The sequence below is a fragment of the Strix uralensis genome, chromosome 22, assembly GCF_047716275.1.
Source record: "Strix uralensis isolate ZFMK-TIS-50842 chromosome 22, bStrUra1, whole genome shotgun sequence".
NCBI classification, from domain to species: domain Eukaryota; kingdom Metazoa; phylum Chordata; class Aves; order Strigiformes; family Strigidae; genus Strix; species Strix uralensis.
In genome coordinates, this window is record NC_133993.1 from 6,745,660 (window position 1) to 6,757,907 (window position 12,248).

General features: G+C 52.6%; 1 protein-coding gene across 1 annotated transcript in view; it reads right to left on the reverse strand.

Moving 5' to 3' along the window:
* Window positions 1-229: 229 nt before the first annotated feature.
* SCN4A (sodium voltage-gated channel alpha subunit 4) overlaps window positions 230-12,248 on the reverse strand; it is a 32,388-nt gene continuing 20,369 nt past the window's right edge. The window contains 10 exon segments of the mRNA XM_074891776.1: window positions 230-1,435; window positions 1,912-2,182; window positions 2,908-3,012; window positions 3,876-4,013; window positions 5,437-5,490; window positions 6,693-6,971; window positions 7,238-7,360; window positions 7,912-8,085; window positions 9,304-9,458; window positions 9,773-9,902. Coding sequence (XP_074747877.1) covers window positions 243-1,435; window positions 1,912-2,182; window positions 2,908-3,012; window positions 3,876-4,013; window positions 5,437-5,490; window positions 6,693-6,971; window positions 7,238-7,360; window positions 7,912-8,085; window positions 9,304-9,458; window positions 9,773-9,902 — 2,622 coding nt within the window. The 3' untranslated portion in view covers window positions 230-242.

The following is a 12,248-nucleotide window of genomic DNA, read 5'->3' on the forward strand; positions in this document are numbered from 1 at the left end:
CAACAACAGATTTCACATTTAATTCTCATAAGAAAAATAATTATTAAACTCTTTGCAAGTGCAGTGAGCTGTAAAAACCAGGATCAGTAAGAGATCCTGCTTTGAAAGTTAAGGTGTCTACTTGAAATATCTGAAATTAGCTCAGTGTCTAAGATCCACTGATCTGTAGATGGAAGAGCTCTTGAAAAGCAGATACAAATGAAGTCTTTTCAGGCTGGGCGAGAGATGGAAGCCTCTTTCTGTTATACCAGCGACTCTTTCACAATGCGTTCCTTATCCCACGCTTTTGCTTCTCCAGGAGCATCTCGCGTCTCTGAGCTGGGAACGGGTGCAAGATCAAAGGCAGGGGCTGTCTCCACATCTGTCCCACTGTTCCCATACATCTCGTGCATTTTGGTGGCGATCAGACCTTCCTTCTCAGGTGCGTCCTCCCTCAGGGCATCTTCGTCCTTACTGTGCCTGTACATGTAGGATGCCTGCTTCACCGAGCGCCTCAGTAGGTACCTCCGGAAAGCCCTCTGGATTTTTGTAGCACAGACTTCCTCGTGTTTCCTTTTCAGCGTGGTGGTTATGGGTTCATAGGAAACCTTCGAGGGGTTTGCAGCCATGAACTTCTCCTCCATGGTGGCCTTCAAGGCATCCATTTCTCCTGAGTCTCCCAGCACTTCCTTAGTCAGGGCAAAGAGGATGTCCAGACAGTGGATTTTGTCACCAGCAACCATTGGTAGATCCATGGTGATTAGCTTGATCTTGTTCGGCTTCGGAATTTTGAGTGGCTCCTGTAAGGTGTCTACAAAGTCAGACAAGGTGCTGTACGCAATGAACTGTGTGGCATCTGGGTCAAACTTCTCCCAGATTTCATAAAACATTTCAAAATCATCTTCACAGAGGGGTTCGCTGCTCTCCTCCGTGGCCACATTGAAGTTCTCCAGGATGATGGCAATGTACATGTTCACCACAATGAGAAAGGAAATGATGATGTAGCTGCAGAAGAAGAAGATGCCGATGGAAGGATTGCCACAGTTCCCTTTTACTGAACTGCCAGGGTTTTCCAGGTCAGGGTCACAGTCAGGGGGACCGCTGTTCAGGATCGGGCTGAGGAGGCCATCCCATCCAGCCGATGTGGTGATCTGGAAGAGGCAGATGATGCTGTTCCCAAAAGTTTCAAAGTTGAACATGTCATCGATCCCCGCCTCCTTCTTCACATAGGCAAAGTTGGACATCCCAAAGATGGAGTAGATGAACATGACGAGGAAAAGCAAAAGACCGATGTTGAACAGGGCGGGCAGGGACATCATCAGAGCAAAGAGGAGAGTTCGGATGCCTTTTGCCCCTCGGATCAGCCGGAGGACACGGCCAATCCTTGCCAGCCTGATGACCCTGAAGAGGGTGGGTGATACAAAGTACTTCTCTATGATATCTGAGAGGACGATACCTGTGAAGGGATGAAGAAGAGGTGAGTTCACCTTGCTCTGCAGCCAATGTAGGGAGGTGAGGTGGAGCTACTCTGCTCCATCCGCCAGAGCTGGGCAGATACAGGGAGATGAGGCCACCCCTGATGGTTCACAGCTCTCTGCTCCTTCGGAGGCAAAGGGAACATATTAAAAATATCTCAGCACGGACCCAAAGGTTAAATGCTGGCTGCTCTGTTTCAGTGGTGCAGCCAGGCAACATGGAGACAAGGGGAACCTAACACCAAGGAGGAGTGAGGCACATCCCCAGCCCCTCATCCAGCCTGGTGGCATGGAGTGGCCTCACATCTGTCTTGTCTCAGGGTCCTGTTGGCTTGGCCCTGCTCAAAGGGTGGGGGGTCACCAGTGACAGCTTGGTGGCTGTGGATCGACTAGATCATTTCCACTCTTCATTATCCAGTGGGACCCCTGAGGAACTGGTGGGACCAACAGGACTCACCTAAGATGGAGAGGATGACCACCACAAAGTCAAAGATGTTCCAGCCAATAGTGAAGTAGTAGTAACGCAAGGCGAACATTTTGAGTACACACTCTCCGGTGAAGATGACGATGAAGATCAGGTTTATCTTGTAGAGAACAGATGTTTTGAGTTCACTTTGATCATCTGTTTCGACCATCATGGTCACCATGTTAAGACAAATCAGGATCATGATGGTTATGTCAAACACTTGCTTGGTAACAAAGTCAAACACCATCCCTTGAAACTTGTTCTGCCGTAAGGACCATGTGGGTGATGATGGAGAACCAGAGGTGAGGTGGGAACACAGGACAGACACACATAAAACAAATGACACAACAGAAAGAGAAGGAACTGTATTTAAAACAGTGTAGGAAACCTCAGGGTTGTGGCCAGTTCACAGGTCTCATGGCCCCAAAAGCTATGGGAGAAGGATACCTCGCAGGATGAAGCCCATTTGGTAACACCAAGGTCAGGAGGTGTGGGCACAGGGGACAGTTTCTTTCTAATTATATCTGCAGCTAATGCATCAGGGCAAAAATAAACACATGGAAAAGGCCTCACTTGAGCAGGGCTTTCAAAACCAAACCCAAGTCACAACTGTGTATATGCTGGCTGAACCAGTGTCCCTTCTAGGAGTACTGAAAGCTGAGCTTTCCCTGAGTCTAACTCCCTTCGAGAGAGGAGCTGGGAGCTGAGTAGGAGAAGACCCTAATCCCTGCAAAAGGGATCCCCCCCTTGCCCTTGCCAGCAGACCCAGGGCTGAAGAGCAGACCCAGAGGAGTTTGCAGGATGTGAATCTCTTCTGAAGCCCCAGCTCTTAGCAAGGTCCTGTCTGAAGAGTATCAGCGGGGAGCCAGGATTTGGCTCCTTGCCCTGACTAATGGTCTTCCCTAGACCCTTCTCAGCCATTTGGGACAGCTGATGGCTTGAAGTGCTCCCTCCCTGCTGCACTCCAGGGTGATTAACCCAACATACCGATGGCCTGGGGATGGGCTTCTGGGGTTTCTTGGAGCCAAGTTTCTTCATGGCATTATAGTATTTCTTCTGCTCTTCTGTCATGAAGATGTCTTTGCCTCCAAAGTATAAAGGGAATCACTGCTGTTAGTCCTGGGAACTCGCCTCTTCCTACCAAGCTTCTCTGACCATACTCCTTCCCACCAAGCTTCTCCAGCCGAGCTCCTACCAGGAATTGCTCACTGCACTGACTCAGTGACACCTGCTTCCTCCCTACTTGCCTGTTTCTATGCCTTTTCCCCTAGTTCACAACACCCATGGGTGCTCACGCCAGCGCTGCAGTTTCCTCCTGCAGAGGTGAGATGCTGCCTCCCAGCCTGCTGCAGTGAGTGGGGCACCCCATGCCCTGCTGGGGCTCACCCTCTCCTTGCTAGCCAGATCCTGCTGGCACTGAGGCAGCATCTCGATGTGCTTCAGAGCTTGCTCAGCACAAACAACGTGCTCCATGTTACCCACCCTCGTCCTGCTTCTCCCTCTGGGAGCCCAGGGATGTTAGTCCTGTGCTGCTTGCTTGAAAGTAGACATTGAGTCTCTCCTTGATGCATGGAAAGATGATGAGAAAGGGTCACAGGGTGGAAAAGAAAATAAAAGTGATGGCACAAGCATACAGCCATGCCTGCTGTGACACAGGCAAGAGAAAACACAGCCCCCCTTGCCTCCTCCCTCTGCATCCATAAATGAAATCCTCCATAAATTCTGTGGCCAGGACACAAATCCCCAGGTGCCGTTTGTCCAGCTCTCCTTGTTCAGGAAGCCACTAACCTATACCGGCAATTCAGGCTGCAGAGGGACCCTGGGGTCCATCCAAACCATGGTGGCCCTGGTCCCCTCACCCCATGACAGTGCTGGTCTCCCCTGTGCTAGTCCTCTCCATCCTGGACCAGCAGCCCAGGAGGCAGCAGTGGCTGCAGGACCCAGAAAATACTTATCTTTTTCTTCTGCTGGTTGAAGTTGTCGATGATGACACCAATGAAGAGGTTCAGGGTGAAGAAGGCACCAAAGATGATGAAGATGACGAAGTAGATGTACATGTAGATGTTGATCTCATACACCGGCTGCTCTTCAATCTGACCAGGAGAGATGGGAAATGTGAGACTAACCCTCTCTGGAAAACGTGTCCCCAAGCCCCCTGACAAGGGGTCACTATTGGGACAGAGCTGTGGTGGTGGCTACTCCAAAACCTTTGGCAGATGCTGTGCAGGTTTAGTGGCCCCTGTGGGAGCAGCCACGGGAAGGGACATCCACGTGGCACCAGCTGGGGGACAAGGATGTGCTGACCCCCAATCCCATGGCATGAGCTGGGGAATAGGAAAGGATGTCCAGCGGCAGTGATATCAATGAGCAAACTTGAATTTCTTCCTCATAATCAGCTTTCCAAAGGCTGAAACATACCCAAGGGGGGAAAGGAAAAGTGGTTTAATTCATGCCATGCCATCGCACGGGGGTGGCATCACCTGGCAGCCTCAGAAAATGCTCCTCATCAAGGAGACATCCCAAGGTGTCACAACCAGCTTCCCCCATTTTGAGGAAAGCTCTTGTCAGAAGTGAGCAGATTTCCTCCCAAAACAGCTTTGCCCCAGGTGTTTGGGGAGGCACGAGACCAAGCCATTTTCAGAGGGAGCTGGAAGCAGCTCCTCTGCGGAGTGCTGGCAGCTGCAGCCGAGGTGAGCAGAGCGGCTGTTTCTGATGCTAAAAAAAGGCAACGAAAACAATACATTCAGGCCCGTGGGTGTGCGGGGCTGGTCCCCACAGCGGGGCACGGGCAAGTCTGCTCACTTAGAGCTTTGGCTCATGGCAGTGTGTGCACACATGGGCTGGCGTGGGGACCCTTTCTGGGATGGATCACAGTAGAAACAGCCTCTGCATGAAACCCTTCAAAACATTTTTTATTACTAAACCATTTAGCCCAAAGGTTAAATGCTGGCTGCTCTGTTTTAATAACCCATTTATTGCTCAAGGCGAGCCAGGCGCTTTATCCAGGATGGGATAAGCCCTCCCAGCTGGAGAGGCACATGGAGGGCATCATGTCACAGGAGGGTGAAGGATGAGCCCTCCGGGTTGGATCTGCGACTGCAGAGCGGGGATTTCGGACCACCAAGATGAAGCTGAGAAGAGTGTGCTTAGCGCCAGCTATAGTCTGGGTGGGGAGGGAGCCTGGTGTGGGGGCCACAGCTGGGATGCAGGTGACAATGACATGGGTGGCAGAAGGCACCAGAAGGGACACAGCCGAGGCTGTGCACCTCAGCAGGGGGAATGTTTTGGGCATTTCTCCACTCTTTGGCCCCTGTCCTAGCCAAAGCCATGGGTGGGATGCAGGCAGTTCCCCTGGCACCAATGGGCAGAGGGGATACTGCGGCCGAGGGTCCATCTCCAGCCTGTGCTGAGCTCCTTGGCCCCAGGACTCTGCTCCCAGCCTGCCAGAGGGAACTGGCCCAGTGGGATGAGCGACGCTTGGTGCCAGTTGTGAGATATCCCCGCTTGTCCTCTCACCTCGCGTGAGTCCACGGCGGCGTACATGATGTCCATCCAGCCTTTGAAGGTTGCCTGTGGGGACAGCGGAGAAGAACAGATTCACTGGGAAGTATCTGGGGCTAGAGAGGGAGGGGAGGGCCATGGGTGCATCTTTGGGGTTTAGTTTGGGGGTTTAGTTCTGAGCACGCCTGTTCAGCCCAGAGTTGCAGCCTCTCAGTGGAAATGGCAGAAGGACCATGAGTTGAATCCACAAGAAAAATGCCCTGGTACGGAGATTTGCATGTGCACACATATGCACACACAAGCTCCGTTCTGTGGCTGACGTTACCAGGGACTTCCCAAAACACCACTGCAAACCAGGCTGGGAAAAGAAGCAATGGACTCCTTCCCCTCCAAAACAAAGTGCATTTCCCTGACGGCAGAGCTGTGCCGGGGCTGGCTGCCTTCCTCCTACTCCCAACCTGTGCCACCTCTGGAGCCCTGACTTCTGTATCGCTGCCTCTGCTATCTGCTGGATAGCAGTCCTGGTGGCGTGGTGGGGTAGACTGCATCTTTTACAAACTTTTACTGCTGATTTGTTAAACAAAAAGCCTGAACATCTTGTTTCCTGAATCTGATGGAGCAATAAATCTGAAGAGGAAGCTGAATTTAAAGCTGGTTAATCAATTTGGGTTATGCTCTGATTGTGCAACCACCAGTTCCCCTGGATCTGATGGGAGTAACCTCAGCCCCCCCAATAACAGAACCCACACCTATATTTTTATTAAAATTGTGGTAAGTAGTTCCCCTTCTGCTTGCCTGGCTCAGCTGCGGTGGGTTCAGTGGAAGCACGTCTGCGTTCGCCCACTGCCCTGCAGCGGACACATACACTCTTTTTCCAGTCGTCATCTTTCCCATGCAAAACTCTTGCAGCCTATGACTACAGCAGACTGAACTTCTCAAATGGGTGGGGGGAGAGGAGAGGTCTCCCCTCCTCGCTTCTGCATCCTGTGCTCTGCAGAGGACTTCTCACAGCTCCAGGCTCAGTGCTACCTACACTCATCTGCAGTGGTTTCCTGGTGACACTTACTTTCCCCTCCCATCTTCTACCCTGTCTCTTTCCTCCTTGGCTCTGCAGGTTTTTTTGGTGTTAAATACCAGTTTTGGAGGTACGAAGAAACTAAGGCCCTGTCTGGTCATCGGGGTAGCGTCTTGCTTCAGCCCTGATGCTAATCATGATGCTCTGCTACAGTGATGCACGTCTTGGAGGGGTGGCAGCTGCTTTCATTACGTACCACCTGCAGCAAAGAGAGGTATCCCAAGCCCACGTTGTCGAAGTTGACCTTGACGTTGACCCATCTGACCTCGTTGGTGTGGAGGAGAGCCATGCAGTCGCTCCTGTTGTTCACCACGCTGATGTCAAAGACCTCCTCTGAGGTGGTGTTGATGCATCGGTAGTACTTCCCCGCAAAGAGGTTCACCCCCATAATGCTGAATATCAGCCAGAAGATGAGGCAGACCAGCAGGACGTTCATGATGGAGGGGATGGCGCCCAGCAAGGCATTCACCACCACCTGAAAGGGGAGAAAAGACATTGGAGGACCTTGCTAGGGAATTGGGCTAGGAATGATGTGGACCTTCATGTCCCTGTGTCCCAGCCTTACCCTCCCCAGAGGCATCAAGTGGGTTCAAACTGGACCAAAGGTACCTTAACATCGACCCCAGTGACCTGGAGGCCCCTGAAAACCAACTGGGATAGGTCCCTGATGTAGGTGACTGCTGAACTGTGCCGTGTTGCATGTCCATATCAGAGCCAGCAGCTCACATGGGAGGCACCTACCCTCATGCCTTCAAATCTGGACAGGGCACGCAGTGGTCTCAGAGCCCTCAGTGTCCGCAGGGACTTGATGGCTCCTAGCTCGGAGTATCCCAGCCAGTTTGCTGTCAGGCTGATGATGGAAACCTGGAAGGAACAGCCCAAAGGGTTAGCAGCATCTCAGATGGAAACACAACTGAACCATGTCCCTACAGCTCCTGCCCTTCCCTCTCTCCCCAGCTCTCCCTCAGGCTGGTGGTCATCGTCTTGTCTTGGAACGCATGGACTGGCATCGAGTCCTTGGGTCCCTGGTGACCAGCCAGCTGGAGGATGTCCCTGACTCTTGAGTGTGAGGGTGGAGGTGACAGGGGGTGGAGAAATACTGCACAGGAGGAATGGCCTGCTCTGTCACAGAGCGTTTGGGAGATCCTATGTGCCTTCACATCTCTACTGGGGTCTCATAAAAGCACGGGCTTGTTCTTGGATTGAGTGTAAAACAGAAAGGGTTTGAAAGGGTTTCTGCAACCAGAGGAAGAAGTGGCCCTTCCTGGGAGGGGTCACTTTTTTGAGCAACGGTCCAAGCCCTTGTTCCACAGCCACCCCATTGTCCTTTAAAATACAGCTTGTGACAATCCCCTGATGCTCCCAAATCCCTTGGCTAACTGTGGCTCTAGAGGTGCTCATCAGACAGCACTTACATCAACAATGAGGAAATCCAGCCAGCACCATGCGTTGGTGAAGTATACCTTGAAGCCATAGGCCACCCACTTGAGCAACATCTCAATGACGAAGATGTAGGAGAAGACCTTGTCAGCGTACTCCAGGATGGTGCGTATCACCTTTCGTTGTTCAATGTAGATGTCCTCAAAAGCCTGGAAGAGACGTGGAGCTACATGATAATCATTCTTCCATTAGACCTGCTGCACAGCTCAGTGCATCCATGCCTGCATTGTCCCTGCTGTCCTAGGGCTTGGGGCAGCTTGAAAAGTTGACAACCTATCTACAGGTGACATTTACTGATGCACCTGATCAATGTGGGGTCCAACTTTTGTTTGCAAGTTCTTGTTGACTATGTAGAGCAGTGTTTGTCCTGAAGAAAAGCTTCACGGAAGCAAATGTCCAGCTGCATCAAATTCCCACCAGTCTGAGCACAAGTCAAAAGCCAGGACACCAACCTGCACCTTTGGATGCTTTGGTAGTTTTGAAAATGCTCTTAGGAGTTTGGATTACTGCTGTGTCCGTGTGGCATGTAAAACATTGCAATCGGAGGTACGGGCACGCAGGCCAGGTGTTGCACAGCTGGCTTAGCACAGCTTTCGATTCCAGCACTAGCTACAGCCTCAGACATCCCCAAACTGAACTTCAGAGCATGATGCAGACATGTTATAAAGTACATCTGAAACCCAGTTCAGTCCCTCTGTTCTCTTTCCCTCTCTCTTTACCTCCAAGCTTGCAGAGAAGTTCATCTCCCCCTTAGCTCTGTGTATTTACAGCTGCAGCTGAGTTATATCCAGCCTGAATACTCGGAGAGGACCAACAGGCTGACGCACAGTTTTTTAACAAGGTTGATTTAAATGGACACCCAGGTTCTGGGAGGGCGCAGCAGTCAGCGACTGGAAGTGCTGAACAGCAAAATAATAACCATGAATTATTTGTAAAGCACCTCCTGACAGCCAGTGAAATGAGGAACCATCCACATAAAGCTAAATAGATGATGCAAATAGTTCATGGTTGACATTAAGAGCAGGAAGAGAGGCTGTAGGCGGTTGCATCCCCTTGAGCCCATGGACCACAGCCCGTGAGGATGCTGGGGAGGGTGGTACCAGGGTGACTGTACCAATGCAGGGCTCTTGGAAGGCAAGGGGAGGATGCTTAGATACCCTTGCAAGGCTGTACATTGGGCAGACCTGAGCCGAATGGGGTTTTAAATCAAACATCTGCCCACAGCTGTTTTATTTTGCACAGGAGACAACCAGGCAGTGCCCAGAGCCTCTGGTGTTGCTGCCTGGGCCCTGCCCATGTTCCTGGGCTCCCACCAAGCTGGGGAGCTGCTGCAGAGCAAATGGGACAGGGTGAAAGATGGGACCTACCAGCGCCCCACTGCTGAGGAGGATCATGAAGACGATGAAGGTCTCGAACCAGTCGTGTTCCACGATGCGGAAGCAGGTTTTCCGGATGTTCCACCACACCTTCCCTCTGTCGCTGGTAATGTCCACGTAGAGGCAGGGAAACCTCTTCACACAGGCTGGGGATGGCACAAAGACCTGTGGGTTACCTCCTGGCCAGGGTGTTTCCACCAACACAACACTATTTGAGCTTTTATTGTCTTTTCAAACTCTCCTAGGTGGAGGCTGGAGCAGGATCCTGCTGGGTTGGAGGGTGGGCACACAAGAGGGGAGCTGCAGGGGAACCATCTTCCTGGTAGTACAGGAGGATTTGGAGTTTGGGCTGAGCTAAGTGAGCCTGGGGGTCATTATGCTGCAAGAACTGGTTGGCAATGGCCCTTCCACACCCACCTCTCCCTCTCCGTGGGGTCCCGTGCCCTACTCAGTCCCTCACCTTCGGTGAAGCAATCCTCAGGCTCGTTGCTGGCCTCAGCCTCTTCTGCCACTTCCTCCTCCTCCGGTGGTGGGGGCTTGTAATCCACGGTGCTGCACAGGGACGACGCGTTGTCACTGGAGAGGGGATTCTGCAAAGGGAGAGGAGGATTCAGGCTGAGCTGCCCTGCAGAAGGGACGCTCCTGGGCTGCGGCTGCCTCTGGTGATCTTCCAGCTCCTCCTGCCCCCACAGAGACCAGGCAGAACTGGGGGAGCTGGCTGGTGGGACTCCCTTGCTTGGAGGCTGCTCTGAGTCCCTTTCCTATGAAAACACAGCCCAGAGTGAAGTTGTTGAATTGTCCAGAGCTGCAGACCTTGGAGGGTCGTTGATACCTGAGCTTGCACAAGCTTTGGTTTTCATCCAGGTTCAGAGGAGCAAAAGGTCCCCTGACTCCAACCTTCCTCCCTGCACAGCAAGTCCATCTCCCATCCACTTGTACCGTCATCTCAGGCTGATTTTCTCACCTCCTCCTCCTCCTTTGCATGTCCCCATCTAAGAAATGTTCTGCCAAACACCTTTTGGTTCAATGAGACCTGCAGAAACCTGGGCAGCCACCACAGCACTTCTCTCAAATTCTGTTGGCTCGGCTCGTGCCGAAGGGCTTTTAGGCTGAGGTTCACCCAAGTTCAAAACCTGCATCCCAAATATTTCTTGCCAGCTCCATCCCGCTCCACAGGTCAGCTTGGCTGGCTTCCCAGACACCACTCAGCAAGGTCCAGAGGGGCTGATAATAAGAGAAAACCTTGGCAAGCCCCTGGGATTTTTTCCTCCTTTTTTTTTTTTTTTTTTTGGCTTTCTGAGAAAACCTTCTGCAACACTTGAGGAAGCAGATCCCCAGACCTGCCTGTCCTACCTGGGAGCAGCTGGGAACCAGAAGATCTTGGATGAGCATCTCCAATGCAGGGTGGTGTTGGCTTGCATGAGAAGGAGATAATCCTCCTCCAGGATTGCTAGTGCATTCAGTAGTGAATTAAGTAGCTACTCCATCCTCCAACAAGCCAGGGAAGACCCCCTGGGGTAATTTGAGGCACTGTCATTGCCCGCAGCCTCAGGGTACCCAGCCACATCTCTAAGAGAAGCCATTGCTCTGGGGGACTCTTGCAGCCTGGTTACTGCATGCTGGGGACATGCAGGGCATTGTCTTGGGGAGGAGGATGCAGCAGTAGCAGTGGCACAGGCTGGTGGCTCTGCAGGAGCAGTGGGGCCACCTTCTGCCAGGACTGTGGGGCGACAGGAGGGACAGGGGGTTAGGAGGCCTCGGTACGCAGCCAGGCAAACTGTGACCCCGGGGAAGGACACACAGAAACCATCTGCCTCCAGGACAAGTCTTGCAAAGGCACGAGGTGGGGACAAACCAGCCCTGCGGTGCTGGAGATCAGGGGAAAGGTGCTCAGGGCAGGTCTTCTTGAGGTGGGGACAGGGATAACTGTGCTGGTCCCACTGCATGGTCCCCCAAACCCCAGCCCTGGGGGCTCCTGACCCCCCACATGCCCATGACCAGCAGGTCTGCAGGGCAATTTCCAGCACACACCTGGTACAGCACCTCCAGCCTGGCTGGGTGTTTCCACCCAAATCCAGGGTTTTCCTCATCCTTGCCAGCACAGAGCACCGGCATCCAGGTGCTGTGCACCCAGACTCACCCTGTGACCCCCATAATTCTCAGCACTTGACAATATTCCTCTGATGTGCACAGCCCAGAGCATCTCAGGAGACATCACCCTGCCTGGCAGCATGGGGGGGCTGAGGCAAAAAGCCTGCAGGAGCCCCCAAGAGCCCTGAGCCACAGCACTAACTCTGTGCACAGCCACAGCACACCAGCGCTGCTGTTCCTGTCACCTTCTCGCTGCTTTGTGGTGCAAAAGATAAATCAACGATAAGATGCAAAAGTGCTCGCAGAGAGCCGCTGCGCTGCTGCCATCACCCTGCCACTATCATTTCACCCTGAAAAACATCTTTGCCTCAGACAGAAGCTGTGCTGGAAGGGGGAGAGCATTTATCAGCATTTTCTGAGCAGCTCATCCAGAGAAAACCCCCCGGTTTGCAATTGTCACCCGTGGCCCGTGTCCCCCGCGCGAGGCGGTGTGCCGGGCTTTGGCTCCATCTGGAGCTAATCAAGGGCATGTGAACACACCGAGCTCACAGCAATCTTTCCCGAGGACCAGATCAGGGCTCCCATCAATTAACATCTGATTTCTAATTACTAGGCAGTCAATGCATATGATGACTGCCAGCCTGTTGCCCACTCTGCCTCTTCAGGTTGTTAATGCACCCCCCTGGCTTGCACCTTGGTCAACGCTTGACTGAATTTAGCCACCAAAACTAGCAGCAATGATGGGGTGAACTGATATTCAGTGGTTGAGAAATGTGGTTTGCCCCCTGCACATGCTGAGCAGCCAGGGAGGGCTCTCAAAACACAAGCTCTGTGCAGGGTGTTGG